Source organism: Carcharodon carcharias, chromosome 11 (genome assembly GCF_017639515.1).
Source record: "Carcharodon carcharias isolate sCarCar2 chromosome 11, sCarCar2.pri, whole genome shotgun sequence".
NCBI classification, from domain to species: domain Eukaryota; kingdom Metazoa; phylum Chordata; class Chondrichthyes; order Lamniformes; family Lamnidae; genus Carcharodon; species Carcharodon carcharias.
Window position 1 is genome coordinate 8421926 of NC_054477.1, and position 27801 is coordinate 8449726.

A 27801-nucleotide genomic window follows, 5' to 3' on the forward strand; every position below is an offset into this window, starting at 1 on the left:
ATTGTCAAGTGTAAAAATAGCTAGTTATTTTGCTGATTCTCCTCAACCTGCGTCCCTCTGGTCACCGACCCTCCTCCCAGTGGAAACAGTTTCTCATTATTTGCTCTATCCAAACCCATCATGATTTTGAACCCCTCAATTCAATCTCCGCTAACCTTCTCTGCTCTAGAGAAAACAATCCTGCCCTCCCTGGTCTCTCCACACAAACTGAAGTCCCCTCGTCCTTGGAACCGTTCGGGTAAATCTCCCTCCGCACCCTCTCTGAGGCCTCATCATTCCTTCCTGGAAGCTGGTGCCCAGAATTGGGACACCATACTTCATCCGGGTGAGTTTGAAAGTCCTAGTCTGCTCTTAAACGCCAGTTGGTAGTTGACCTTGATTGTGTTACTTTGTTCAAAACATTATCCCTTTTCAGAACCCTTTCTGAAAGCACTCACTTCCTCCTTCCTCGCAGGGTCTCTGAGGCCAAGTCTGCAGGTGGCCCACCGCTGAGGTGTGATTCTGCCCCTTTCCTGCTCCTATTACCCACCCCCCCCGCCCCCCTCCATGATAAAGGCCCTGGGCTGAGACTGGTGGAGAATATAGGCCACAATCTCACAATGGCAGACAGAGAGATACCCAAGTGTGTTCCTATGATTTTACAAACGAGTAACTCGGTTTAACCTGCCCTTTCATGTTCCTGACCATTTCCTTTCCAATTTTAATTTAAGAACAATTTAAACTTCTGCTTTGTGTTTGAGAAACGTTCCCTCCCAACTTTAACCCGTGAACGATGATTGTGGATGTCTGTGCTTTTCCTGAGACTGTCTGTCAGCTCCCCTAACACTTCTCACTCTGCATTCATGACAAAGCAAGATATGAAGTCCAGTGGGGTGTGGGGGTGTCATTGTGGGGGCGGGGCTGTTATGTGTTAGGGGGTGTGTTGGGGGAAGAGATGCAGAGTATATGGGTGGTGGGGGGGGGGTGGGGGGGTTGCTATTTGTGGGGGTGGCCTAGGAGGGGTGAGGCGGGTATTGGGGGGGGTCGTGGTGGGCGCAGGGTGCTTCGGTTAGGGGGGATTTTGGTGTGGGGCAGGTGCGGGTGAGGGGCAGGGTGTGGGTACAGGAGAATGAGAGGAGGGAGAGATACAGAGTAGATGGATGAGGGGTTGGTGGGTGGGGGATGAGTGTGTGTGTGGGTGGGTATTGGGGGAGGCAGGGTGGGGGCTATGTGGGTGTGGGGGGGGGTGAGTGGGTGAAGTGAGGGGGGGCGGGGTGAGGGGGTGGGGTGGGGGGATCTGGGTGGGGGGTGATGGGTGGGGTGAGGGGCAGGGTGAGGGTGCGGGGCGTGGGTGATGTGGATGAGGGGGTGGGGTGGGGGGAATAAGGGTGTGCAGGTGGGGGGGGGTGTGGTATTTCAGTGTCTGCAGTGTAGCCCCTGCTTTCTCCCTATTGTTTAGAGTTGGCCTCAGTTGATGTTTAGTAAACAGATGGAATTCTAATTCCAAGCGATTGATGGGATTTAAATGTTGAAGCTGATGAGATGATATTAACAATGAGATGTGATTGAGTCGTACCCCAGAGATAGTTCATCCTCCAACAATCGCTGCTCCCTAATGTCTCTCTCTCTCTCTCTCTCTTTCCACCCACCCACCCCCACCCCCACAGTTCCTACATTTACCAGCGAAGGTTTGTCAGGCTGGACTCTGACTACCTGAGGTACTTTGAGAACGATAAGGTGAGTTTGAAGCTCTGGACTGCAATTCATACTACGTGTCAAACTGTGGGATCTTAAGTACAGATGGAGGCCATTCAGCCCCTAATGCCAGTACGAGCTCCCCGTAAGAGCTATCCAATTAGTTCTATTCCCCCCTGCTCTTTCCCTGTAATTCTGCAAATGTTCTCCTTTGAAAAATTTATCCAATTCCTTTTTGAAAGTTGTTATGGAATCTGCTTTCACCTGCTTTCCTTTCAGACAGCACATTCCAGATCACCACAGCCTGCTGTGAAAATAATACCATAACATGATGGAATTTACCCTGCAATTTGAGAGGAAAAAGCTGGAATCAGATGTAACGGTATTACAGTTGAATAAAGGCAACTACAGAGGCATGAGGGAGGAGCTGGCCAGAATTGACTGGGAGATGTGCAGGAAAGACAGTGGAACAGCAATGGCAGGAGTTTCTGGGAGTAATTTGGGAGACACAGCAAAAATTCATCCCTAGGAAGAAGAAGCATACTAAAGGGAGGACGAGGCAACCATGGCTGACAAGGGAGGTCAGGGATGGCATAAAAGCTAAAGAGAAAGCATACAATACGGCAAAGAGCAGTGGATTGGGATTGGGAAGCCTACAAAGACCAACAGAGGACAACTAAAAAAGAAATAACGAGGGAGAAGATTAAATATGAGGGTAAACTAGCCAGTAATACAAAAGAAGATTGCAAGAGTTTTTTAGATATATAAAGGGTAAGAGAGAGACAAAAGTGGACATGGGGCTGCTGGAAAATGACGATGGAGAAGTAGTAGTGGGGAACAGAGAAGTGGCAGAGGAACTGAATAAGTATTTTGCGTCACTCTTCACAGTGTAAGACACGAGTAACATCCCCAAAGTTCAAGAGAGTCGGGGGGCAGTGTTGAGTATGGTGGCCATTACCAAGGAGAAGGTGCTAGGAAAACTGAAAGGTCTGAAGGTGGATAAATCAGCTGGACCAGATGGATTACAACCCAGAGTTCTGAATGAGATAGCTGAAGAGATAGTGGAGGCATTAGTGGTGATCTTTCAGGAATCACTGGAGTCAGGGAGGGTCCCAGAGGACTGGAAAATCGCTAATGTAACCCCCCTGTTTAAGAAAGGAGTGAGGCAAAAGACGGGAAATTACAGGCCAATTAGCCTGACCTTGGTCGTTGGCAAGATTTTACAGTCCATTATTAAGGATGAGATTTCAGAATACTTGGAAGTGCATGGTAAAATAGGGCAAAGTCAGCATGGTTTCATCAAGGGGAGGTCGTGCCTGACAAATCTGTTAGAATTCTTTGAGGAGGTAACGAGTAGGTTAGACAAAGGAGAGCCAATGGATGTTATCTACTTGGACTTCCAGAAGGCCTTTGACAAGGTGCTGCACAGGAGGCTGCTCAGTAAGATAAGAGCCCATGGTGTTAGAGGCAAGGTTCTAGCATGGATAGAAGATTGGCTGTCTGGCAGGAGGCAGAGAGTGGGGATAAGGGGGTCCTTCTCAGGATGGCGGCTGGTGACTAGTGGAGTTCCGCAAGGGTCAGTGTTGGGACCGCAACTTTTCACTTTATACATTAATGATCTAGATGAAGGAACTGAGGGCATCCTGGCTAAGTTTGCAGATGATACAAAGATAGGTGGAGGGACAGGTAGTATTGAGGAGGCGGGGAGGCTGCAGAAGGATTTGGACAGGTTAGGAGAATGGGCAAAGAAGTGGCAGATGGAATACAACGTGGAGAAGTGTGAGGTCATGCATTTTGGTAGGAATTATAGAGGCATAGACTATTTTCTAAATGGGGAGAGAATTCAGAAATCTGGAGTGCAAAGGGACTTGGGAGTCCTAGTCCAGGATTCTCTTAAGGTTAACTTGCAGGTTGAGTCGGTAGTTAGGAAGGCAAATGCAATGTTGGCATTTATTTCGAGAGGACTAGAATATAAAAGCAGGGATGTGCTGCTGAGGCTTTATAAGGCTCTGGTCAGACCACATTTAGAATATTGTGAGTAATTTTGGGCTCTGTATCTCAGGAAGGATGTGCTGGCCCTGGAGACGGTCCATAGGAGGTTCACGAGAACGATCCCAGGAATGAAAGGCTTAACATATGAGGAACGTTTGAGGACTCTGGGTCTATACTCGATGGAGTTTAGAAGGATGAGGGGGAAACTGATTGAAACTTACAGAATACTGAAAGGCCCGGATAGAGTGAACGTGGGGAAGATGTTTCCATTAGTAGGAGAGACTAGGACCCGAGGGCACAGCCTCAGAGTAAAGGGAAGTCCTTTTAGAACAGAGATGAGGAGAAACTTCTTTAGCCAGAGAGGGGTGAATCTATGGAATTCATTGCCACAGAAGGCTGTGGAGGCCAGGTCTTTGAGTGTATTTAAAACCGAGATAGATAGGTTCTTGATTGGTAAGGTGATCAAAGGTTACGGGGAGAAGGTGGGAGAATGGGATTGAGAAACTTATCAGCCATGATTGAATGGCGGAGAAGACTCGATGGGCCAAATGGCCTAATTTCTGCTTCTATGTCTTATGGTCTTGTGGTTATTCACTTTGGTAGTAAGAATAGAAAAGCAGAATATTTTTCAAGAAGTGCGAAACTTGTAAGTGTTGATATTCAAAGAGACGTTGGTGTACACGTATGTGGAACTCAGAAAGTTATAATGCAATACAGCAAGCAATTAGGATAGCAAATGTCATGTTGGCCTTTAATGCAAGGGGACTGGAGTACAGAAATAAGGAAGTGTTGCTCCAGTTGTACAGGGCTTTGGTGAGACCACATCTGGAATACTGTATGTAGTTTTGGTCTCTACATTTAAGGAAAGATATACTTGCATTGGAGGCAGTAAAGCGAAGGTTCACTTGATTGGCCCCTGGGATGAGGGGGTTGTCCTATGATGAGAGACTGAGTAAATTGGGTCCATACTCTTTGGAGTTTAGAAGAATGAGAGGTGATCTCATTGAAACATTCGAGATTCTGAAGGGGTTTGATAGGGTGGACACTGAGAGATTGTTTCCGCTGGGCCGGGGAATCTAAAACACGGGGGCACAGCCTCAGGATGAGGGGCCGATCATTTAGGACTGAGATGAGAAATTACTTCACTGGAAGAATTGTGAATCTTTAGAATTCTCCACCCCAGAGGGTTGTGGATGCTCCATTGTTGAAAACATCTAAGGTTGGGATAGACAGATTTCTGGTCTCTCAGAGATGAAGTCCAAGAAAGCTTTATTGTATTGAATGGTGGAGCAGGGTCAACGGGCTGTATGGTTCTACACCTGCTCTTGTCTCTTGCGTTTGTACATAAAAGAGTTTTTCCTCTTGCTGCCATTGCTTCTTTTGCCAATTACCTTCAAGCCCTCTGTTAGCAAGGGTTTTAAAAACTAACTAGTGGGGGGGTGAGGATCACATGAGAGGAAATGTAGTAAAATTAAGAGAAAGGGCAAGGTGATAGATCATGGTAGCGACATGGGTAATGATAACCAGGGTGTGGTAGGAAGAGGCAGAGTATATATACCCAAGAGTGTGCTAACAGATAAGGCCAGGGTTTGCAAGAATGGTTAAAAAATCAGAATTAAAGGCTCTGTATCTGAATGCACATGGCATTTGTAACAAAACAGGTGAATTGATAGCACAAGTAGAGATAAATATGTATGACCTGATAGAGATAAATATGATAGAGATAAATATGTATGACCTGATAGAGATAAATATGATAGAGATAAATATGTATGACCTGTTAGCTATTTCAGAGACATGATTGCAAGGTGACCAAGGCTGGGACCTAAATATTCCAAAGTATATAGTATTTCAGAAGGACAGGAAACTAGGAAAAGGCATTGGGATAGTTTTGTTAATTAAAGATAACATTAGTACAGTAGTGAGGGATCAAGATGTAGAATCTGTTTGAGTAGAGATAAGAAATAGCAAAGGTAAAAAGTTAGTTGTGGGAGTAGTTTACAGGCTCCCTAACAGAACCACACTGTAGGGTAATGTATATTGTAAGAAGGGTGATTTTAAACTTTATGTTGATTGGACGAATCAGATTGGCAAAGTTAGCCTGGAAGATGAGTTTGTAGAGTGTATTATGGACAATTTCTTTGATCATTATGTTCTAGTGCCAAGCAAGGGAGCAGACTATTCTAGACCTGGTAATATGCAGTGAGACGGGATTAATGAATGACCACACAGTAAAGGAGTTTCTAGGCAACAGTGACCATATCATGATAGAATTTCATATTCAGCTTGAAAGTGAGAAGTGTGGGTCTAAGAGTAGTCTTTTAAACCTAAATAAAGGCAATTACAAGGGTATGAGGTCAGAATTGGCTAAAGTGAACTGGGCAAATAGGTTAAGGGGCAGGACAGTAGAGAAGCAATGGCAGATGTTAAAGGAGATATTTCATAACTCTCAGCAAAGATATATTCAGTGGGAGAGACAGACCCTGAGAGGGATGCAACATCCATGGTTAACTAAGGAAGATAAGGATAGTATCAAAATGAAAGAAAAAGCATACAATACTGCAAAGAGGTCAGAAGATTGGACAGGTTTTAGAAATCAGCAAATGTAACCCCACTATTTACAAAAGGAGAGAGAGAAAAAACAAAGAATTACAGACCAGTTAGCCTAACATCAGTTGTGGGGAAAATGCTAGAGTCTATTATAAAAGACTCAGTAACAGAACACTTGGAAAGCATTAACGGGATTAGACAAAGTCAGCATGGGTTTATGAAAGGGAAATCATGCTTAACTAATCTACTGGAGTTTTTTGAGGATGTAACTAGTAGAATAGAAAAGGGAGAACCAGTGGATGTGGCGTATTTGGATTTCAAGAAGGCTTTTAATAAGGTTCCACATAAGAGGCTAGTGGGCAAAATTAAAGCACATGGGATCGGGGGTCATATACTGGCACAGATTGAGAACTGGTTGACAGACCGGAAACAGAGAGTGGGAATAAATAGGTCTTTTTCAGGATGGCAGGCGGTGATTATTGGTGTACCGCAGGGATCAGTGCTTGGCCCCAGCTATTCACGATATATATAAATGACTTGGATGAGGGAACCAAATGCAATATTTCCAAGTTTATTGATGACACAAAACTGGGTGGGGTTGTGAGGAGGATGTAAGGAGGCTTCAGGGCGATTTAGACAAGTTGTGCGTGTGGGCAAACACATGGCAGATGCAGTATAATGTGGATAAATGTGAAGTTATACACTTCGGTGTGAAAAACAGAAAGGCAGAGTATTATTTAAATGGTGATATATTGGGAAATGTGGATGTACAAAGGGATCTGGGTGTCCTTGTACACCAGTCAATGAAAGTAAACAGGGAGGTGCAGCAAGTAATTAGGAAGGCAAATGGTATGTTGGCCTTCATTGCAAGAGGATTTGAGTTCAGAAGTAGGGATGTCTTACTGCAGTTATACAAGGCCTTGGTGCGACCAAACCTGGAGTATTGTGTGCAGTTTTGGTCTCCCTACCTAAGAAAGGATATACTTGCCATAGAGGGAGTGCAGCAAAGGTTCACTAGGCTGATACTGGGGGTGGCAGGACTGTCGTATGAGGAGGGATTAGTTTGACTGGGCCTGTATTCACCAGAGTTTAGAAGAATGAGAGGGGATCTGATTGAAATGTATAAAATTCTAACAGGGTCGGACAGACTGGATGCAGGGAGGATGTTTCCCCTGGTTGGGGAGTCTAGAACAAAGGCCACAGTCTCAGGATACAGGACAGGCCATTTAGGACTGAGATAAGGATAAATTCATTCACTCTGAGGGTGGTCAACCTGTGGAATTCTCTACTGCAGAAGGTTGTGGATGTCACTGAGTATATTCAGGAAAGAAATTGATAAATTTTTGGATATTAGGGGCATTCAGGGGTCTGGAGAGAAAGTGGGAATTTGGCGTTGAGATAGAGGATCAGCCATGATCATGTTGAGTGGCGGAGCAGGCTCGAAGGGCTGAATGGCCTACTCTTGCTCATAGTCTCTATGTTTCTAAATAATGACAAAGAAATAATGATGAAGAGATTAGAGTATGAGCAAAGCTAGCTAGAAATATAGAAACAGATAGTAACAGTTTCTACAAGTACTTTAAGAAGGAAAATAGTGTATCACAAGTAAAGTGTTGGTCCCTTAGAGAGTGAGAAATGGGGAAATTAATAATGGGAAACATAGTGTAAGTGTTGAACAGGTATTTTGTGTCCATCTTCAGTGTAAAATACACAAATAACATAACAAGAATATTTGAAAATCAAGAAGTAAAAGAGAGGGAGCAAGTTAACACAAACCCAATCATTATGATAAAGGTACCGAGAAAACTATTGGATCTAAATGCTGACAAGTCTCCTGGACTTGATGGCCTGCAATTTTAAGGTCTTCCAGGAAGTGGCTGCACAGATAGAGATGCATTGGTTGTAATCTTCCAAAATTCCCTAGATTCTGGAACGTTCCCAGTGGATTGGAAAATCGCTGATATAACACCTCCATTCAAGAAAGGAGGGAGACAGAAATCAGGAAATAATGGGCCAGATAGCCTAACATCTGTCATTGGGAAATTGCTGGAATCCATTATTAAGGAGATTGTAGCTGGACATTTAGCAAATCAGGCCACAATCAGGCAGAGTCAGCATGGTTTTGTGAAAAGGAAACCGTGTTTGACTAATTTCTTAGAGTTCTTTGAGCAGGGTGGATAAAGGGGACCCTGCCTCCCTAGGATGTGCTGTATTTGGATTTTGACAAGACATTTCACATTAAAGGTTACTACACAAAATAAGAGCTCATGGTGTAGGGGGTAAGATATTAGCATGGATAGAGGATTGGTTAGTGAACAGGAAGCAGAGAGTAGGCATAAATGGGTCTTTCTCGGGTTGGCAGGATGTGACAAGTGGTGTGCCACAGGGATCAGCGCTGGGGCCTCAACTAGTCACAATCTACATCAATGACTTGGATGAAGGGGTCACAAATGCCTGGTAGCTAAATTTTCTGATGATGCCAAGATAAATAGGAAAGTAAATTGTCAAGAGGAGGTAAAGAGTCTGCAAAGGGATATAGGCAGGTTAAGTGAGTGGGCAACGGTTTGGCAGATGGAGTACAATGTGGGAAAATGTCAATTTGGTCAACTTTGTCAGGAAGGCTGGAAAACCAGTTTATGATTTGAATGGAGAGAGATGGCGGAACTCTGAGGTACAGAGGGATCTGGGTGTCCTGGTACATGAATCAAAGCCATAGCAAGTGATTAGGAAGGCAAATGGAATATTGGCCTTTATTGCAAGTGAAATTGAGTATGGAAGTAGGTAAGTGTCCCTGCAGCTGGATGGGGCCTTAGTTAGACCACATTTGGAGCACTGTGTACAGTTTTGGTCTCCTCATCTAAGAAAGGATGTAATTGCATTGGAAGCAGTTCAGGGAAAGTTCGCTCAACAGGTTCCTGGGATGAAAGGATTATTTTATGAGGAAAGGTTCAACTGGATTGGCCGATACTCATTGGAATTTAGAAGAATGAGAGATGATCTTATTGAGACATATAAACACTGAGGGGACTTGACAGAATGGATGCTGAGAGGATTTTCTCCTTGTGGGAGAGTCTAGAATTGGAGGGGGGGGGTGGTGCATAGTTTAAAAATGAGAGACCTCCCATTTAAGACGGAGATGAAGAGGTTGAGATAAGAGGAGGATTGTAAGTCTGCAGAATTCTCTCCCCCAGCGAGCAGTGAATATGTTTAAGGCCGAGTTAGACAGATTATTGATCGACGAGTGAATCAAAGGTTACAGGAGATGGGTAGGAAAGTGGAGTTGAGGACACAATCAGATCAGCCATGATCTTATTGAACGGTGGAGCAGGTTTGATGGGCTGAAAGGCCTTCTGCTGCCTCTATTTCTTATTTTTTCTCAATCCTTTCACCAACGGGAACAGTTTCTCCTTATCGACTCTGTCCAGATCCCTCATGACTTTGAATACCTCTATCCAACCTCCTCTCAACCTTCTCTTCTCTAAGGAAAACAGTCCCAATCTATCCACATAACTGAAGTTCCTCATCCCTGGGGATGCAACATTTGGCTTCAGTTTACCATGTCCCATCTTTTAATAATATTACAGCTGATGTTTCCCTTTTCCTTATCCTCTGGTTTCCAGGAAGTTTATTCCAAACGCGTTATCTCCGTCAAATCCATTTCCCAAGTTTCATGTGTTGGTGACCAGAAGTTTGAGGTGATTACATCGAACCGAACCTTTGTGTTCCGGGCAGAAAGTGATGGTGAGTACCAAAGGATTCTGGGATGTAGTGGGATTTCAGTCGACTTTTCAGGGAGGAGTGTCAAGGTGGATGGATTGGGAATGTCCAGGGTTTGCCCTCTGACCTGGTGTCCACTCGGACTACATGTGGATGACACTATAGTTACCCAGTGGGTTCTGTAGGAGGGGGAAATCAGACACGAGAAGGAGAGAGAGAGTAAGAGACACGAGAGAGAGAGAGAGAAAGAGACAAGAGGGAGAGAGAGAGAGAGAGAAAGAGACAAGAGGGAGAGAGAGAGAGAAAGAGACGAGGGAGAGAGAGAGAGAGAAAGAGATGAGGGAGAGAGAGAGAAAGAGACAAGAGGGAGAGAGAGAGAAAGAGATATGAGAGGAAGAGAGAAAAAGAGACAAGAGGGAGAGAGAGAAAAAGAGACAAGAGGGAGAGAGAGAAAAAGAGACAAGAGGGAGAGAGAGAGAAAGAGACAAGAGGGAGAGAGAGAGAGAAAGAGACAAGAGGGAGAGAGAGAGAGAAAGAGACAAGAGGGAGAGAGAGAGAGAGAAAGAGACAAGAGGGAGAGAGAGAGAGAGAAAGAGACACGAGAGACATGAAAGAGAGAGAAAGAGACATGAGAGAGAGAGAAAGAGACACAAGAGGCAGAGAGAGAGAAAGAGACACAAGAGAGAGAAAGGGGAGAGAGAAAGCGACACGAGAGAGAAAGAAAGAAAGGGAGTCGAGGAGAGGAAGAGAAGGAAAGGAATGAAGGGCAGAGAGAGAGAGAGAAGGAGGGGCCTGGGGTATTGGAGACAGAGGATTGAGCTGATGTCCTTTTTTGGTATTTTGTCTGTTGTAGGAGAAAGGAACGATTGGGTTCGTGTGATCCAGCAGACTGTGGAGGAGAAGAGAGAGAGGAGGGAGCTGCAGGCAGCTCATGTTTCAGATTATTTCTTAAGGGATAGCGTCTCGGACACAGGGGAGAAATCCGGCTACCTGGAGATCCGAACCTCGCGGCATAAAGTTTATGTGTCCATCCGCGGAGACAAGGTGTGGCTATATAAGAATGATGAGGTAAGCAATTTCTGGCTCTCTTCAGCTACACATGGAGTTGCTAAGAAGCAGAGGATACTACAATTTACATTATTTTACTGTTAATTGTCCCATTGTAACATAGAATGATTCTGCACAGAAGGAGGCCATTCAGTCCATCATACCTTTGCTGGCTCTTTGAAAGAGCTATTCCATTAGACCCACTGCCCTTGCTCTTTCCCCATAGCCCTGCAGAGTTTTCTTTCTCAAGTTTTTATCCAATTCCCTTTTGAAAGTTATGATGGATTGAGAATTGGTTAGCGGACAGGAAACAGAGAGTAGGAATAAACGGGTCTTTTTTTTGGAGTAGCAGATGGTGACTAGTGGGGTACTGCAGGGATTAGTGCTTGGGCCCCAGCTATTCACTATATATATATCAATGATTTGGATGAGGGAACCAGATGTAATGTTTCCAAGTTTGCTGACGACACCAAACTTGGTGGGAATGTGAGCGATGAGGAGGATGTTAAGAGGCTTCAAGATGATTTAGACAGGTTGAGCGAGTGGGCAAATACATGGCAGATGCAGTATAATGTGGATAAGTGTGAAGTTACCCACTTTGGTAGGAAAAACAGAATGGCAGAGTATTATTTCAATGGTGATAGATTGGGAAATGTTGATGTACAAAAGGACCTGGGTGTCCTTGTACACCAATCACTGAAAGCAAGCATGCAGGTGCAGCAAGCAGTTAGGAAGGCAAATGGTATATTGGCCTTCATTGTGAGAGGACTTGAGTACAGGAGCAAGGATGTCTTACTGCAGCTGTACAGGACCCTGGTGAGACTACACCTGGAGTAGTGTGTGCAGTTTTGGTCTCCTTACTTATGAAAGGGTATACTTGCCAAAGAGGGAGTGCAGCGAAGCTTCACTGGACTGACTCCTGGGATGGCAGGATTGTCATATGAGGAGAGATTGGGCCGACTAGTCCTGTATTCACTGGAGTTTAGAAGAATGAGAGGGGATCTCATTGAAATATCTAAAATTCTGACAGGGCTGGACAGACTGGATGTAGGGATGATGTTTCCTCTGGCTGGGGGTGGGGGGGTCTAGAACAAGGGGTCACGGTCTGAGGATACAGTGTAGACCATTTAGGACTGAGATGAGGAGAAACGTCTTCACTCAGAGGCTGGTGAACCTGTGGAATTCTCTACCACAGAGGCTGTGGGGGCCAAGTCACTGAATATATTTAAGAAGGAAATAGATAGATTTCTAGACTCTAAAGTCATCAAGGGGTATGGGGAGAGAGCGGGAGTACGGCATCAAGATAGAGGATCAGCCATGATCATATTGAATGGTGGAGCAGGTTCGAAGGGTCAAATGATTTACTCCTGCTCCGATTTTCTATTTCCTATGAATTTGCATCCATCCTTGGTGGATAACACTCTCCCCTTTGAGTCAGAAAATTGTGGGTTCAAATCCCTTTCAGACAAGCTGACTTCCCAGTGCAGCGCTGAGGGAGTGCCGCACTGCCAGGTGGGCCGCCCTCCACATGAGTCATTAGACCAAGGCTCAGTCTCCCCACTTTTGAGTGGGTAAAAGATCCCTATTCACAAGAGATCAGGGGAGCTCTCCCAAGTGTACCAGAGACAGATTGTCTTGCTATTCATTTGCTTGCTGCTGTATGGGAGATTGTTGTAACGCAAAGTAACTGACAACAAGATACTTGACACGTCAATTTCTACTGAGATTTCTTTAGAATGTTGTGAGGATGTGATGAGGTGCTACATGAATACAGTTTTATTTGTTTCTAGTTTATTCCTGATATCTGGTGTTTATTACTGAAATGCCAGTTTTTATTCTATCATGGGATGTGGCTGTCGCTGGCAAGGCCAGTGTTTGTTGTCCATCCCTAATTGCCCTTGAACTGAGTGTCTGGCTCGGCCATTTCAGGGGGCAGTTAAGCGTCAACCACGTTGCTGTGGGTCTGGAGTCACATGTAGGCCAGAGCAGGTAAGGATGGCAGATTTCCTTCCCTAAAGGGCATTAGTGAACCAGGTGGGTTTTTACAATGGTTTCTTGGTCACATTACTGAGACTAGCTTTAAATTACTGTTTCTTTTTTATTACTGTGGTGGGATTTGAACCTGTGTCCCTAGCATATTACCTTGGTTCTCTAGGTTACCAATCTGGTGACATTCAGTTCCAGATTTATTAAGTAGATTTAAATTCTACCGGCTGAAGTGGTGGGATTTCAACTCATGTGCCCCATGGATCACCCTGGGTCTTTGGATGACTAGTCCATCTCTGTTTTGAGCAGGCAAGGGTAAATCCTTGGAGACTCTGGCCCTACCCAAGGTGCAGTGATGTAAAGCTTATAAATATCCCAAATTCAGGGGTTGGTTCATGGAGCCTACCTCACACTCATGCTCTCCCTTTCTCTCCCTCCCTCCCTACATCTTCCCTTCGCTCCCTCCCTCACTTCCTCCCTTGCTCGCTCCCTCCCTCACTCATTCTCTCACTCCCTTCCTCACTCCCCAGCTCTTTCAACCCCTTGCACCTTCCCCTCTCCCCACTCCTCCATTTTTCCATCCCTTCCTCCCACCCTCCCTCCCTCCCTCCCTCCCTTCCATCTCCCTATCTCCCAACCTCCCCTCTCTCTCTCGCCCCCTCCCCTGGTCTCTCTCTACTCTTGAGACTAGGACCCGAGAGCACAGCTTCAGAGTAAAGGGAAGACCTTTTAGAACAGAGATGAGGAGAAACTTCTTTAGCCAGAGAGTGGTGAATCTATGGAATTCATTGCCACAGAAGGCTGTGGAGGCCAGGTCATTGAGTGTATTTAAGACTGAGATAGATAGGTTCTTGTTGGTAAGGGGGTCAAAGGTTACGGGGAGAAGGCGGGAGAATGGGGTTGAGAAACTTATCAGCCATGATTGAATGGCAGAGCAGACTCGATGGGCCGAATGGCCTAATTTCTGCTCCTATGTCTTATGGTCTTGGGTGGGGAAGTGGAGTTGAATGAAGCTGATGAACGTACTGAATGGTGGAGCAGGCTCGAGGGGAGACGTGGTCCTCCTCCTGCTCCTATTTCTCAGGTTCTCATGTTCTCCTCACAGCCTCGATCTCCCTCCCTCCCTCCCTCCCTCCCTCCCTCCTTCCCTTCCGCTCTCTCGTTCCATTGCTCCCTCCCTCCCTCCCTCCCTCCTTCCCTTCAGCTCTCTCATTCCATTGCTCCCTCCCTCCCTCCTCTGCCCCTGAAGCCGCCCTGATGATGTCCTCTGTGACTGGCCAGCTGTGATATTGTGATTGATGCGATGGTAACTTTGACCCTCAGGATTACAGAGTGGGGATCGGCATCACCTCAGTGGAGATGAATGTTGCGACAGTGAAGGACGCGGACAGGCGAGGATTTGACCTGACAACTCCTTACAAAACCTTCAGGTACGTTGGCTCACCAGGAGCCCCCACCACTCGCCCCTCCCCCCTCCGTCTGAAAGGTGCTATAGAAATGCAGGTTGGTTTTTTTTCTTTAATCGTATAACGTGCTGTGTTTTTTTTTCCCCCCTCTCGCTTCTCAGCTTTGTAGCGGACACGGACAGTGAGAAGGAGGAGTGGGTTGAAGCACTGCGAGAATCCACCGCTGAAGCTCTGTCCAACTATGAGGTTGCTGAGCAGATCTGGGCAGTCGAGTCGAACACTCACTGTGCCGACTGTGGGACTGCCAAACCTGAGTGGGCCTCTGTCAACCTGTGCCTGGTGGTCTGCAAGAAATGTGCAGGTAGTCAATTTAGAAGCGGCAAACACACAAATTCCCTTTTAACAAGTGACCCGCATAGGCGACAGTCATAGGGAGACGGGTTCCAGACTGGCGAGTGACTGGCCTTCCCAGGGTGGAATCTGAATTTGCTAGAATGCTGTCGGCAGCTGGTAATTCTCCTGCCTGTTGAGTCAGCCGTCCATGGGTTGGAGTCTCACTCCAGAGGCTTCAGGGGAAGATCCAGGCGACACTCCTTGTGCAGGACTGAGGGAGTGCAGCACAGTCAGAGGGTCAGTACTGAGGGAATGCTGCACTGTCGGAGGGTCAGTACTGAGGGAGTGCTGCACTGTCAGAGGGTCAGTACTGAGGGAGTGCTGCACTGTCAGAGGGTCAGTACTGAGGGAGTGCTGCACTGTCAGAGGGTCAGTACTGAGAGAGTGCTGCACTGTCAGAGGGTCAGTACTGAGGGAGTGCTGCACTGTCAGAGGGTCAGTACTGAGGGAGTGCTGCACTGTCAGAGGGTCAGTACTGAGAGAGTGCTGCACTGTCAGAGGGTCAGTACTGAGGGAGTGCTGCACAGTCAGAGGGTCAGTACTGAGGGAGTGCTGCACTGTCAGAGGGTCAGTACTGAGGGAGTGCTGCACTGTCAGAGGGTCAGTACTGAGGGAGTGCTGCACTGTCAGAGGGTCAGTACTGAGGGAGTGCTGCACTGTCAGAGGGTCAGTACTGAGGGAGTGCTGCACTGTCGGAGGGTCAGTACTGAGGGAGTGCTGCACTGTCAGAGGGTCAGTACTGAGGGAGTGCCGCACTGTCAGAGGGTCAGTACTGAGGGAGTGCCGCACTGTCAGAGGGTCAGTACTGAGGGAGTGCTGCACTGTCAGAGGGTCAGTACTGAGGGAGTGCTGCACTGTCAGAGGGTCAGTACTGAAGGAGTGCTGCACTGTCAGAGGGTCAGTACTGAGGGAGTGCTGCACTGTCAGAGGGTCAGTACTGAGAGAGTGCTGCACTGTCAGAGGGTCAGTACTGAGGGAGTGCTGCACTGTCAGAGGGTCAGTACTGAGGGAGTGCTGCACTGTCAGAGGGTCAGTACTGAGGGAGTGCTGCACTGTCAGAGGGTCAGTACTGAGGGAGTGCTGCACTGTCAGAGGGTCAGTACTGAGGGAGTGCTGCACTGTCGGAGGGTCAGTACTGAGGGAGTGCTGCACTGTCGGAGGGTCAGTACTGAGGGAGTGCTGTACTGTCGGAGGGCTGTACTGTCGGAGGGCCAGTGCTGGGGCCGTGCTTCTTCTGTCGGATGTAAAAGAAAAAAAATGACCTGCATTTCCATAGCACCTTTGGTGACTTCAGGATATGCCAAAATGCTTTACATCCCATGAGGTGTGGTCAATGTTTGAAGTTGTGCCTGGTGTCCTGGTCAATATATATCCTTCAATCCACATCAATAAAACCAGATGATCTGGTCATTATCACGTTGCTGTTTTGGGGGGAGCTTGCTGCACGCTAATTGGCTGAGTTTCCTATGGTGCAAAACTTCAAATGTACTTCATTGGCTGTAAAGTGTTTTGAGATATCCCAAAGTAGTGAAAGGCGCTAGAGAAATTCAGTTTCTATCTTTCTTGTTTTGAAGCATGTCGATTGGTGGGTGCACAGAGCTCAGAGTCAGTGAACATGTGAGCATTGAACATGCGAACATATGAACATACGAATTAGGAGCAGGAAGAGGCCACTCGGCCCCTCGAGTCTGCTCCGCCATTCAATAAGATCTTGGCTGATCAGATTGCAACCTCCCCCTGACGCCTGTTAACCTTTCACCCCCTTGTTAATGAAGAAGCTATCTCGCTCTGCCTTAAAAACATTCAGAGACTCTGCTTCCACTGCCTCTTTTGAGGAAGAGAGTTCTAAAGACTCATGACCCTCGGAGAGAGAATATTTCTCCTCAATCCCTGTCTTAAATGGGCGACCCCTTAATTTTGAACCCTGACTCCAAGTGTCCTAGTTTTGAGGATGTTAGAGAGTGAGGATGCGGTTAGAACAGGGTGCAGTATGGTAAAGCTCAATTTCAACACGATAGGAATGCAGGTGTCAGGGTGTAAATGGATCAACCTGTTAATGGAGGACATTCCAATTCCTCATTCCTCAGGAGAACATCGAGCCCTGGGTCCAGGGATTTCAAAAATACGGAGTCTGAAGATGGACAAGAAAGTCTGGACTGAGCGGATGATTAAGGTATATTGAAATAAATCATTTTCTTTCATTCGTGAGATGCGAGCCTCACTGGCTAGGCCCAGCATTTATTGCCCATCCCTAATTACCCCTTGAGAAGGTGGTGGTGAGCTGCCTTATTGAACCGCCGCAGTCCTTGTGGTGTAGGTACACCCACAGTGCTGTTAGGGAGGGAGTTCCAGGATTTTTACCCAGCGACAGTGAAGGAACAGCCGATATATTTCCAAGTCAGGATGGTGAGTGGCTTGGAGGGGAACTTGCAAGCAGTGGTGTTCCCATGTATCTGCTGCCCCTTGTCCCTCTAGTTGGTAGTGGTCGCAGGTTTGGAAGGTGCTGTCTAAGGAGCCTTGGTGAGTTGCTGCAGTGCATCTTGTAGATGGTACACGCACTGCTGCTACTGTGCGTCGGTGGTGGGGCGGGGAGTGAATGTTTATGGATGGGGTGCCAATCAAGCCCGTGTCGCTTATTTTTGTGCACTTTGAACAAGGAGTAGGACACATCCTGAGGCTCACCATGTCCGGGTGACTTGGAGAGATTGAACCAATCCTGGTCAACTATAGAACTGGAATTAATAAACATCAGAGGATTTTGTCTCTGCCTCTGTTGGAAGGCTACTTGGTGCCTTGTGTTGGTGTTTCTCGGTTTTATGCTAAATATTTAGAATCATCGAATCTTACAGCACAGAGGGAGGCCATTCAGCCCATTGTGACGGTGTCATCTGTATTTTGAAGGAGGCGACCAATTAGTTCCACTCCCCACCTGCTCTTTCTCCTTGGCCCTATAAATTGTCCCCCATCAAGTATTTATCCAATTCCCTTTTGAATTTGCTTGCACCACCCTTTCAGGCAGCGGGTTCTAAAAGAACAGGCTCGAGGGGCTGAATGGCCTCCTCCTATGCCCCTCTGCTGTGTGTAACAAAAAAAAAGGGAAACAATCCTACCTTGGTGTGTGCACATTAGACCACACCTGGAGCGACAGCGACCAGCTCCGGGCACTGCACCTTCGGAAGGATATACTGGCTGGGATTTTATAGGACCATAGCCGCCCCATTCAGCAATGGGGGCAAATCCCATCACCCCCCCCTTCCCCCCCATGGCCGAATAGCCACCTTCCCTGCCACTGGTAAAACCCTGGAAGCCAATAGACGTGTCCCACCCAAAACCATCCCACTGGATTTTTCGTGGCCCCTGCGCCCTGGGGCCCTGAAAGATCCCTGTCATTGGTCTAGGCGGGGAGTGCAGTGGATTCATCCAAATGATTGATAGCTGCACTCTGAGGGTTAAATTACAAGGAGAGGTTAAACAAATCCGGGTTGTATTCCTCAGGATTTAGAAGCCGTCGTTTTTAGTACAGGACTCGAGTGTTGCTGAGAAAAGACATTGCGTTGAAGCTTTTTCATCTTGCACTCATCAGGACAATTGCAAGGACACCAATGTCAGGGGGAGCAACAACCTTGTGCTGTATGGGGGAGGTGGTGGCGAAGCGGTATTGTCATTGGACTCGTAATCCAGAGACCCCGGATAACCCTCCGGGGACCCGGGTTCGAACCCCGCTATGGCAGATGGTGGAATTTGAGTCAAATTGAAAACCTGGTATTAAAAGTCTAATGATGATCATTAACCAGAAGGAAACCGTCTGGCCGACATGTGACTCCAGACTCGCAGCAATATGGTTGACTCTCAAGTGCCCTCCAAACAAGGGCAAGTTCTGATTGGTCGAGGGGCAGATCGAGAGAAACAATTTCTGCTGGTTGGCGGAGTCTAAAACCTTTCAGGAGTGATTTTAAGAAACGCTTCTCCACACAAAGGGTGGTGGAGGTTTGGAACTCTCTCCCCACAAGGTCGATTGTTAATTTGAGAACTGACATTGATGGGTTTTGGTTAACCAGGGTCGAGGTGGGGATATGGAGTTAGGTCACAGGTAAGCTATGATCTCATTGAATGGTGGCAGAACAGGCTCGATGGGCTGAATGGCCTCCTCTACTGCCCATTCAGACAATGGAAGAGATTTTTGGTTTGTCATTAATGGAGGTGAGAAGAGAACATTTTCCAGTTGGGCAACCGATCAGCAATGCCCCGTTTGTGACGTTGGGACGACCACAGCATACAGGGGCAGGAGTAGGCCATTCAGCCCCTCGAGCCTGCTCCAGGTAGAAGGTGAAAATTTACCCTCACATGCCCAGGCTGAATGTAACAAGCAAGCAAGACTCACATCCAACTGTCTGTCACTACAGTGCAACACTGAGGGCTCACTACACAGCCTGAGGGAGCGCTGCACCATCAGAGGGTCAGTACTGAGGGAGTGCTGCATTGTCAGAGGGTCAGTACTGAGGGAGTGCTGCACCATCAGAGGGTCAGTACTGAGGGAGTGCTGCACCGTCAGAGGGTCAGTACTGAGGGAGTGCTGCACTGTCAGAGGGTCAGTACTGAGGGAGTGCTGCACTGTCAGAGGGTCAGTACTGAGGGAGAGTTGCACTGTCAGAGGTGCCGTAGTTTGAGTGAAATGTTAAATCTAGGCCCCATCCTCCTTCGCTGGTGAACCTAAAGGATCCCAGAGCTGCTCACTGGGAAGAGCAGGGGGTTTCTGCCCTGTCTCCTGGACTGACACACCTTCCTCATCTAATAACCAAGCAACGAAGAATAATTTCATTTTAGTGCTATTTGTGGGATGTTGCTGTGTGGGAACTGCCTGCTGTATTTACCCAAAGATTTCAGTAGTAGTTGAATTTGATAGTCGAGGATGTGACTGGTGATATATAAATGCAAGCTCGTTTTTTTTTAATATCCTGCGTTTTTTGATTCTTGTAAATAAATCGTAGCTTCGGTGTATGTGTGTGTGTGTGTGTGGTGTCCAGAGTGATTTAAATCATTCGGTGTGTGTGTGGTGTCCGGAGTGATTTGCCCTGTTTTTGTTGGGAGGTTATTGTGTTTCCGATATAAGGTTAAATTATGGAATGTGTTAATTGGGGACATTTGAGATTGGCTGCAGAAGATGCCAGGTGGCCAGGGGTTTGAGTTTGGATTGTTGTGGGTGAGCATCGGGACTCACTCTATCCTGTCCTGTCCCTCCTTCCACAGATGTTTCAATGCATCAATAATCAGAAAGCCAACCAGTTTTGGGCAGCCAATGTCCCACCGAGCGAGGCCATCAATGAAGCAAGCAGCAGTCAGGAGCGCAAACGGTTCATCAGCGCCAAGTTCAGGGAGGGGAAGTACCGCAGATACCACCTACTGTTCGGGAATCAGGAGGAACTGAACAAGGTAATGGATGGGTGAAGACGCTTGGGACCTGATCGAGGTGGACACGATTCTGAGGGGCATGGACAGGGTGGATAGGGAGCAGCTGTTCCCCTGAGTTGGAGGGTCAGTCAAGAGGGGGCAAAAGTTCAAGGTGAGGGGCAGGAGGTTTAGGGGGGATGTGAGGAAAAGGTTTTTTACCCAGAGGGTGGTGACGGTCTGGAATGCACTGCCTGGGAGGGTGGTGGAAGCGGGTTGCCTCACATCCTTTAAAAAGTACCTGGATGAGCACTTGGTACCGTCATAACATTCAAGGCTATGGGCCAAGTGCTGGTAAATGGGATTAGGTAGGTAGGTCAGGTGTTTCTCACAGTGTCGGTGCAGACTCGATGGGCCGAAGGGCCTCTTCTGCACTGTGTGATTCTGTGATTCTATTAGACACGACCAGCTTGGGGACCAGGTAATGGGTAAAAGGGATCTTGGGACCCATCCCAGGGATCCTCCTGTCTCAAGATTGGTGATGGGACTCCCCCCGAGTCAGGTTTTGTTATAAGTTCATTCACAGTGCAGGAGGAGGCCATTAGGCCCATAGAGTCCATGCTAGCTCTCTGTGGACCATTCCAGTCAGTCCCATTCCCTCATTTTACCCCCGTATCCCTGCAGGCTTCGTCCCCTCATGTGCCCATCCAATTTCCTTTTGAAATCATTCATAGTCTCCGCTTCCACCATCCTCCTGGGCGGTGAGTTGCCAGTCCTTGCCACACGCTGGGTAAGAAAGTTTCTTCCTCACAACCCCCCTGCACCTGCACTCTCACCCAAAACCTTAAATCCCTGTCCCCCCGCATCCTTATCCCATCAGCGAATGGGAACAGCTTTTTCTTTGGCCATCTTGTCCAAACCTGTCATCATCTTGGTTCCCGACGGCACTCCTGGATTATTACATTGTACATCCTGCATCGGGAATTTCACGTTCCTGAATCCTGTTGTTCCAGACTCGGAACAATGGCTAAAATATTCAAGTGTCTGTTGGCCATTCCTACATTGCTTATCAGTTCCATCCTCGGGGACAGATACCATCTGAGATATTTGTTCACCTATATTCTCTGACCATTGATTATATTCTGGTGAAATGTATGTTTGGTCTTTGACCAGCCCAAGGCAGCCGAGCGTATGAAACAGTGATCAGGAATTGGAAAAACAAGCCTAAAAGCACATTGCCCCTTTGGATGCTGGTAAAACACTGTCGCAGGGTCAGTACTGAGGGAGTGCTGCACTGTCAGAGGGTCAGTACTGAGGGAGTGCTGCACTTTCAGAGGGTCAGTACTGAGGGAGTGCTGCACTGTCAGAGGGTCAGTACTGAGGGAGCGCCGCACTGTCAGAGGGTCAGTACTGAGGGAGCGCTGCATTGTCAGAGGATCAGTACTGAGGGAGTGCTGCACTGTCGCAGGGTCGGTACTGAGGGAGTGCTGCACTGTCTCAGGGTCAGTACTGAGGGAGTGCTGCACTGTCAGAGGGTCAGTACTGAGGGAGTGCTGCACTGTCAGAGGGTCAGTACTGAGGGAGTGCTGCACTGTCAGAGGGTCAGTACTGAGGGAGTGCTGCACTGTCGCAGGGTCAGTACTGAGGGAGTGCTGCACTGTTGCAGGGTCAGTACTGAGGGAGTGCTGCACTGTCAGAGGGTCAGTACTGAGGGAGTGCTGCACTGTCGGAGGGTCAGTACTGAGGGAGCGCTGCACTGTCAGAGGATCAGTACTGAGGGAATGCTGCACTGTCAGAGGGTCAGTACTGAGGGAGTGCTGCACTGTCAGAAGGTCTGTACTGCAGAAATGCTGCACTGTCGGAGGGTCAGTACTGAGGGAGCGCTGCACTGTCGGAGGGTCAGTACTGTGGGAGCGCTGCACTGTCAGAGGGTCAGTACTGAGGGAGTGCTGCACTGTTGCAGGGTCAGTACTGAGGGAGTGCTGCACTGTCAGAGGGTCAGTACTGAGGGAGTGTTGCACTGTCAGATGGTCAGTACTGAGGGAGTGCTGCACTGTCGGAGGGTCAGTACTGAGGGAGTGCTGCACTGTCAGAGGGTCAGTACTGAGGGAGTGCTGCACTGTCGCAGGCTCAGTACTGAGGGAGTGCTGCACTGTCGCAGGGTCAGTACTGAGGGAGTGCTGCACTGTCGGAGGGTCAGTAGTGATGGAGTGCTGCACTGTCGGAGGGTCAGTAGTGATGGAGTGCTGCACTGTCGCAGGGTCAGTAGTGAGGGAGTGCTGCACTGTCAGAGGGTCAGTACTGAGGGAGTGCTGCACTGTCAGAGGGTCAGTACTGTGGGAGTGCTGCACTGTCAGAGGGTCAGTACTGAGGGAGTACTGCACTGTCGCAGGGTCAGTACTGAGGGAGTGCTGTACTGTCAGACGGTCAGTACTGAGGGAGTGCTGCACTGTTGCAGGGTCAGTACTGAGGGAGTGCTGTACTGTCGCAGGTTCAGTACTGAGGGAGTGCTGCACTGTCAGAGGGTCAGTACTGAGGGAGTGCTGCACTGTCGGAGGGTCAGTACTGTGGGAGTGCTGCACTGTCAGAGGGTCAGTACTGAGGGAGTGCTGCACTGTCAGAGGGTCAGTACTGAGGGAGTGCTGCACTGTCGCAGGGTCAGTACTGAGGGAGTGCTGTACTGTCGCAGGTTCGGTACTGAGGGAGTGCTGCACTGTCGCAGGGTCAGTAGTGAGGGAGTGCTGCACTGTCGCAGGGTCAGTAGTGAGGGAGTGCTGCACTTTCGGAGGGTCAGTAATGAGGGAGTGCTGCACTGTCGGAGGGTCAGTAGTGAGGGAGTGCTGCACTGTTGCAGGGTCAGTACTGAGGGAGTGCTGCACCTTCAGAAGGTCTGTACTGCAGATATGCTGCACTGTCGCAGGGTCAGTACTGAGGGAGTGCTGCACTGTCAGAGGGTCAGTACTGTGGGAGCGCTGCACTGTCAGAGGGTCAGTACTGAGGGAGTGCTGCACTGTCAGAGGGTCAGTACTGAGAGAGTGCTGCAATGTCAGAGGGTCAGTACTGAGGGAGTGCTGCACTGTCAGAGGGTCAGTACTGAGGGAGTGCTGCACTGTCAGAGGGTCAGTACTGAGGGAGTGCTGCACTGTCGGAGGGTCAGTACTGAGGGAGTGCTGCACTGTTGCAGGGTCAGTACTGATGGAGTGCTGCACTGTCGCAGGGTCAGTACTGAGGGAGTGCTGTACTGTTGCAGGTTCAGTACTGAGGGAGTGCTGCACTGTCAGAGGGTCAGTACTGAAGGTGTGCTGCGCTGTCGGAGGGTCAGTACTGAGAGAGTGCTGCACTGTCAGAGGGTCAGTACTGAGGGAGTGCTGCACTGTCAGAGGGTCAATACTGAGGGAGTGCTGCACTGTCGCAGGGTCAGTACTGAGGGAGTGCTGTACTGTCGCAGGTTCAGTACTGAGGGAGTGCTGCACTGTCGCAGGGTCAGTACTGAGGGAATGCTGCACTGTCGGAGGGTCAGTACTGAGGGAGTGCTGCACTGTCGCAGGGTCAGTACTGAGGGAGTGCTGCACTGTCGGAGGGTCAGTAGTGAGGGAGTGCTGCACTGTCGCAGGGTCAGTAGTGAGGGAGTGCTGCACTGTCGCAGGGTCAGTACTGAGGGAGTGCTGCACTGTCAGAGGGTCAGTACTGTGGGAGTGCTGCACTGTCAGAGGGTCAGTACTGACGGAGTGCTGCACTGTCAGAGGTTCAGTACTGAGGGAGTGCTGCACTGTCAGAGGGTCAGTACTGAGGGAGTGCTGCACTTTCAGAGGGTCAGTACTGAGGGAGTGCTGCACTTTCAGAGGGTCAGTACTGAGGGAGTGCTGCACTGTCGGAGGGTCAGTACTGAGGGAGAGCTGCACTGTCAGAGGGTCAGTACTGAGGGAGTGCTGCACTGTCAGAGGGTTAGTACTGAGGTAGTGCTGCACTTTCAGAGGGTCAGTACTGAGGGAGTGCTGCACTGTCAGAGTGTCAGTACTGAGGGAGTGCTGCACTGTCAGAGTGTCAGTACTGAGGGAGTGCTGCACTGTCGGAGGATCAGTACTGAGGGGGTGTTGCACTGTCAGAGGGTCAGTACTGAGGGAGTGCTGCATTGTCAGAGGTTCAGTACTGAGGGAGTGCTGCACTGTCGCAAGGTCAGTACTGAGGGTGTGCTGCACTGTCGGAGTGTCAGTACTGAGGGAGTGCTGCACTGTCGGATGGTCAGTACTGAGGGAGTGCTGCACTGTCGGAGTGTCAGTACTGAGGGAGTGCTGCACTGTCAGAGGGTCAGTACTGAGTGAGTGCTGCACTGTCAGAGGGTCAGTAATGAGGGAATGCTGCACTGTCGCAGGGTCAGTAATGAGGGAGTGCTGCACTGTCGCAGGGTCAGTACTGAGGGAGTGCTGCACTGTCGCAGGGTCAGTAATGAGGGAGTGCTGCCCTGTCGCAGGGTCAGTACTGAGGGAGTGCTGCGCTGTCGCAGGGTCAGTACTGAGGGAGTGCTGCGCTGTCGGAGGGTCAGTACTGAGGGAGTGCTGCACTGTCAGAAGGTCTGTACTGCAGAATTGCTTCACTGTCGGAGGGTCAGTACTGAGGGAGTGCTGCACTCTCAAAGGTGTTGTTTTCTGTCCTCTTAGCTGGAATACTGTGCGCAGTTTTGGTCTCCATATTTAAGGAAGGGTATACTTGTATTGGAGTTGGTACAGTGAAGGTTCATTAAGTTGGTCCCTGGGTTGAGGGGGCTGTTCTATGAAGAGAGGCTGAGTAAGGCTGAGTTAAGGGATGTGAAACGTTGGAATTCTCTACCCCAGAGGGTTGTGGATGCTCCATCATTGAATATATTCAGGGCTGGAATAGACAGAATGTTGGTACCTGAGAGAATTAAGCGATATGGGGATTGGGTGGGAGAGTTGAGTTGAAGCCCAAGATCAGCCATGGTCATATTGAATGGCGCAGCAGGCTCGATGGGCCGAATGGCCTACTCCTACTCCTATTTCTTGTGTTCTTGTGTAAAAGATTCCATGGCCACTATTCCAAAGAAGAGCAGGGGGACTCTCCCTAGTGTCCTGGTCAATATTTATCCCTCAATGAACATCACAACAGATGATCTGGTCATTTTTATTGCATGGCTGTTTGTGGGAGCTTGCTGTGCGTGAATTGGTTGTCAAGTCTCCTGCACTACAGCAACAGTGACTACGCTTCAAGCAGTGCTTTGAGACATCTGGTCATCCTGGAAGGCTGTTCCAGAAACACGAGTCCTCTTCCCCCTTTTCAGTTTAAAACCTATCTGCTTCCAGTCCCAGAATCGTCCCCGAGGGTTGAGCTGATATCTTTCATGACTCTCCGAGAGAGGGGGAGGATGAGAGAACTCAGAGGATAGTCAGAAAGACCAGAGGGAATGAGGGAATGGGAGGATGAGAGAATTCTGAGGATAGTCAGAAAGACCAGAGGGAATGACCAGAGGGAATGACCAGAGGGAAAGACCAGAGGGACTGACCAGGGGGACTGACCAGGGGGACTGACCAGAGGGAAAGACCAGAGGGAAAGACCAGAGGGAAAGACCAGAGGGAAAGACCAGAGGGAAAGACCAGAGGGAATGCCGTGTCCGGGGTTGGGGTGGGGGGTGGGTGTGGAATTTAGGATATCCTGGGAATACTGAGAGGGAGAGTGTAGCACAGCAAAGCTGGGAATTGACAGTATGGTAGGTATTAATTGGTCAAATGGTTCACAAGGGAACTGATATGGTCCAGACCAGCAATTGAGGAAATCACTTTCTTCCAATGTACAATCCAATCACTTCTCTTGCGTGTGTATATTTCAGTATAATTTCCCAATTTTAAAGAAATTAGAAGCCCTCGGCTCCTTTCTCCTCCCCTCTGGGTAACACAGGTGCTTCCTTCCTTGAGCATTTCTCCGGTTTGTTGGTGACGATACTGTGGGGGCGAGTTTGTGGCCAAGGAGCCTGCGTTTAACCCGCAGGGGGTGGGGGCAGGCGGGGGCGGGGTGCTATCAGTTTGAGTAGGAAGAACAGACTGGCTGGTATGGGCCTGCCAACTCCTCCAGGATTGCCCCGGCGTCCCCAGGGACTGAAGGTTAACGTTCAGGACACTGCTGGGAGCAAAGAGGCACTGGAGTGAAAAGCCATCAGGCCTTTGGCATTTTAATTATCTCTCAATGCTTTTCCACTATTGGAGATTGGTCAAAAAGGGCTGTTTGACTGTTGATCAAGGATCATCCAACTGAGCAATGATGAGTCTAAAAACAAAAAAACTGCGGATGCTGGAAATCCAAAACAAAAACAGAATTACCTGGAAAAACTCAGCAGGTCTGGCAGCATTGGCGGAGAAGAAAAGAGTTGACGTTTCGAGTCCTCATGACCCTTCGACAGAACTTGAGTGAACTCAAGTTCTGTCGAAGGGTCACGAGGACTCGAAACGTCAACTCTTTTCTTCTCCGCCGATGCTGCCAGACCTGCTGAGTTTTTCCAGGTAATTCAATGATGCGTCTATTTGCTTTCTGATTGGGCAAGGGAAGATGATTGATGGGCCAATGGTAGGAGTGTGGAAGAGGGGACTGGAGGTGATGATCCAACCCCCCCCCCTCCCCAAGGTATACATCCAGCCGGAGTGGGTGACCGTACTGTGTCTAGGCCTGAGTGGAGTGGGGTGGTGGTGGTGGTGGTGTTGGTGGTGTTGGTGGTGCTGGTGGTGGTGGTGGGGGGGAGTCTCATTGTTTGAAGCACTGAACTTCGCCATGAAGGAACACTGGTTTATCTTTGCAGGCTCTGTGTGCGGCTGTGGTCACCAGTGATCTGGAGGAGACCATGTCGCTGGTATTCTGCGGGGCCGACGTTAGCTGTTTCTCAGGTGACCCTGCCCTCCCCTCTCCTGTCACCCTGGCCCAGCACGCGGGCCAGAGTCTCCAGGTGGAGTTCCTCAACCAAAACAAAAACTCAGGTGAGCCCGAAAACCCCTCAGCCCCACCCCCAGTGGGTCATTGTGCTTTGCTAGCCTGTAAAATCTTCGCCAACAAAGTATAACCTCTTTAATTCTGGTATCATCTTTGTAAATCTTTTTTCCACCTTCTGCAATGTCACCATTATCCTTTTTATAATGTGGAGACCAGAAATGTCCAGAGGTGTTTTCTAACCAAGTAGAATTTTAGCATAATTTATCCACATTGGAGTGAATTTTAAGGCAATTGGCAAAAAGGTGGGTGGGTGGTGACGAGGGGAATTTTTTTACACAGCGCGTTGTTGTGATCTGAACGGGCAGTGGGAGCAGATTCAATAGGAACTTTCAGAAGGGAATTGGATGAAGAGTTGAAGGGGAAGATTGTAGGGCTATGGGGAAACAGCAGAGGGAGCAGGACTAATTGGATAGCTCTTTCCAAGGGCCAGCACATGCAAGGTGGGCTGAATGGCCATCATTCTATGATAGTTACCTTTTTACCATTATTTTATATGTTGCTAGATGTCATTAGGTCTTGTAAGTGGTTATGGTGAACTGTTATAAGACACCAGTTCAGCCTCAGCTGGAGTATTGTGTCCAGTCCTGGGTACCACACTTTAGGAATGATAAGAAGGCATCGGCAAGAGTGCAGGAAAGATTCACGAGAATGGGTTCAGGGA

At 48.6% G+C, this 27801-nt stretch overlaps 1 protein-coding gene across 5 annotated transcripts in view; it reads left to right on the top strand.

Moving 5' to 3' along the window:
* The window catches only part of LOC121284386 (arf-GAP with Rho-GAP domain, ANK repeat and PH domain-containing protein 1-like), a 225971-nt gene that overhangs the window by 83226 nt on the left and 114944 nt on the right, over window positions 1-27801 (top strand). For all 5 annotated transcript variants that reach the window (XM_041199816.1, XM_041199818.1, XM_041199817.1 and 2 more), the window contains exons 6-13: window positions 1647-1716; window positions 9837-9957; window positions 10787-11001; window positions 14290-14396; window positions 14534-14733; window positions 16853-16938; window positions 20013-20195; window positions 26953-27127. In XM_041199816.1, coding sequence (XP_041055750.1) covers window positions 1647-1716; window positions 9837-9957; window positions 10787-11001; window positions 14290-14396; window positions 14534-14733; window positions 16853-16938; window positions 20013-20195; window positions 26953-27127 — 1157 coding nt within the window. The remainder of the gene's footprint in view (window positions 1-1646; window positions 1717-9836; window positions 9958-10786; window positions 11002-14289; window positions 14397-14533; window positions 14734-16852; window positions 16939-20012; window positions 20196-26952; window positions 27128-27801) is intronic.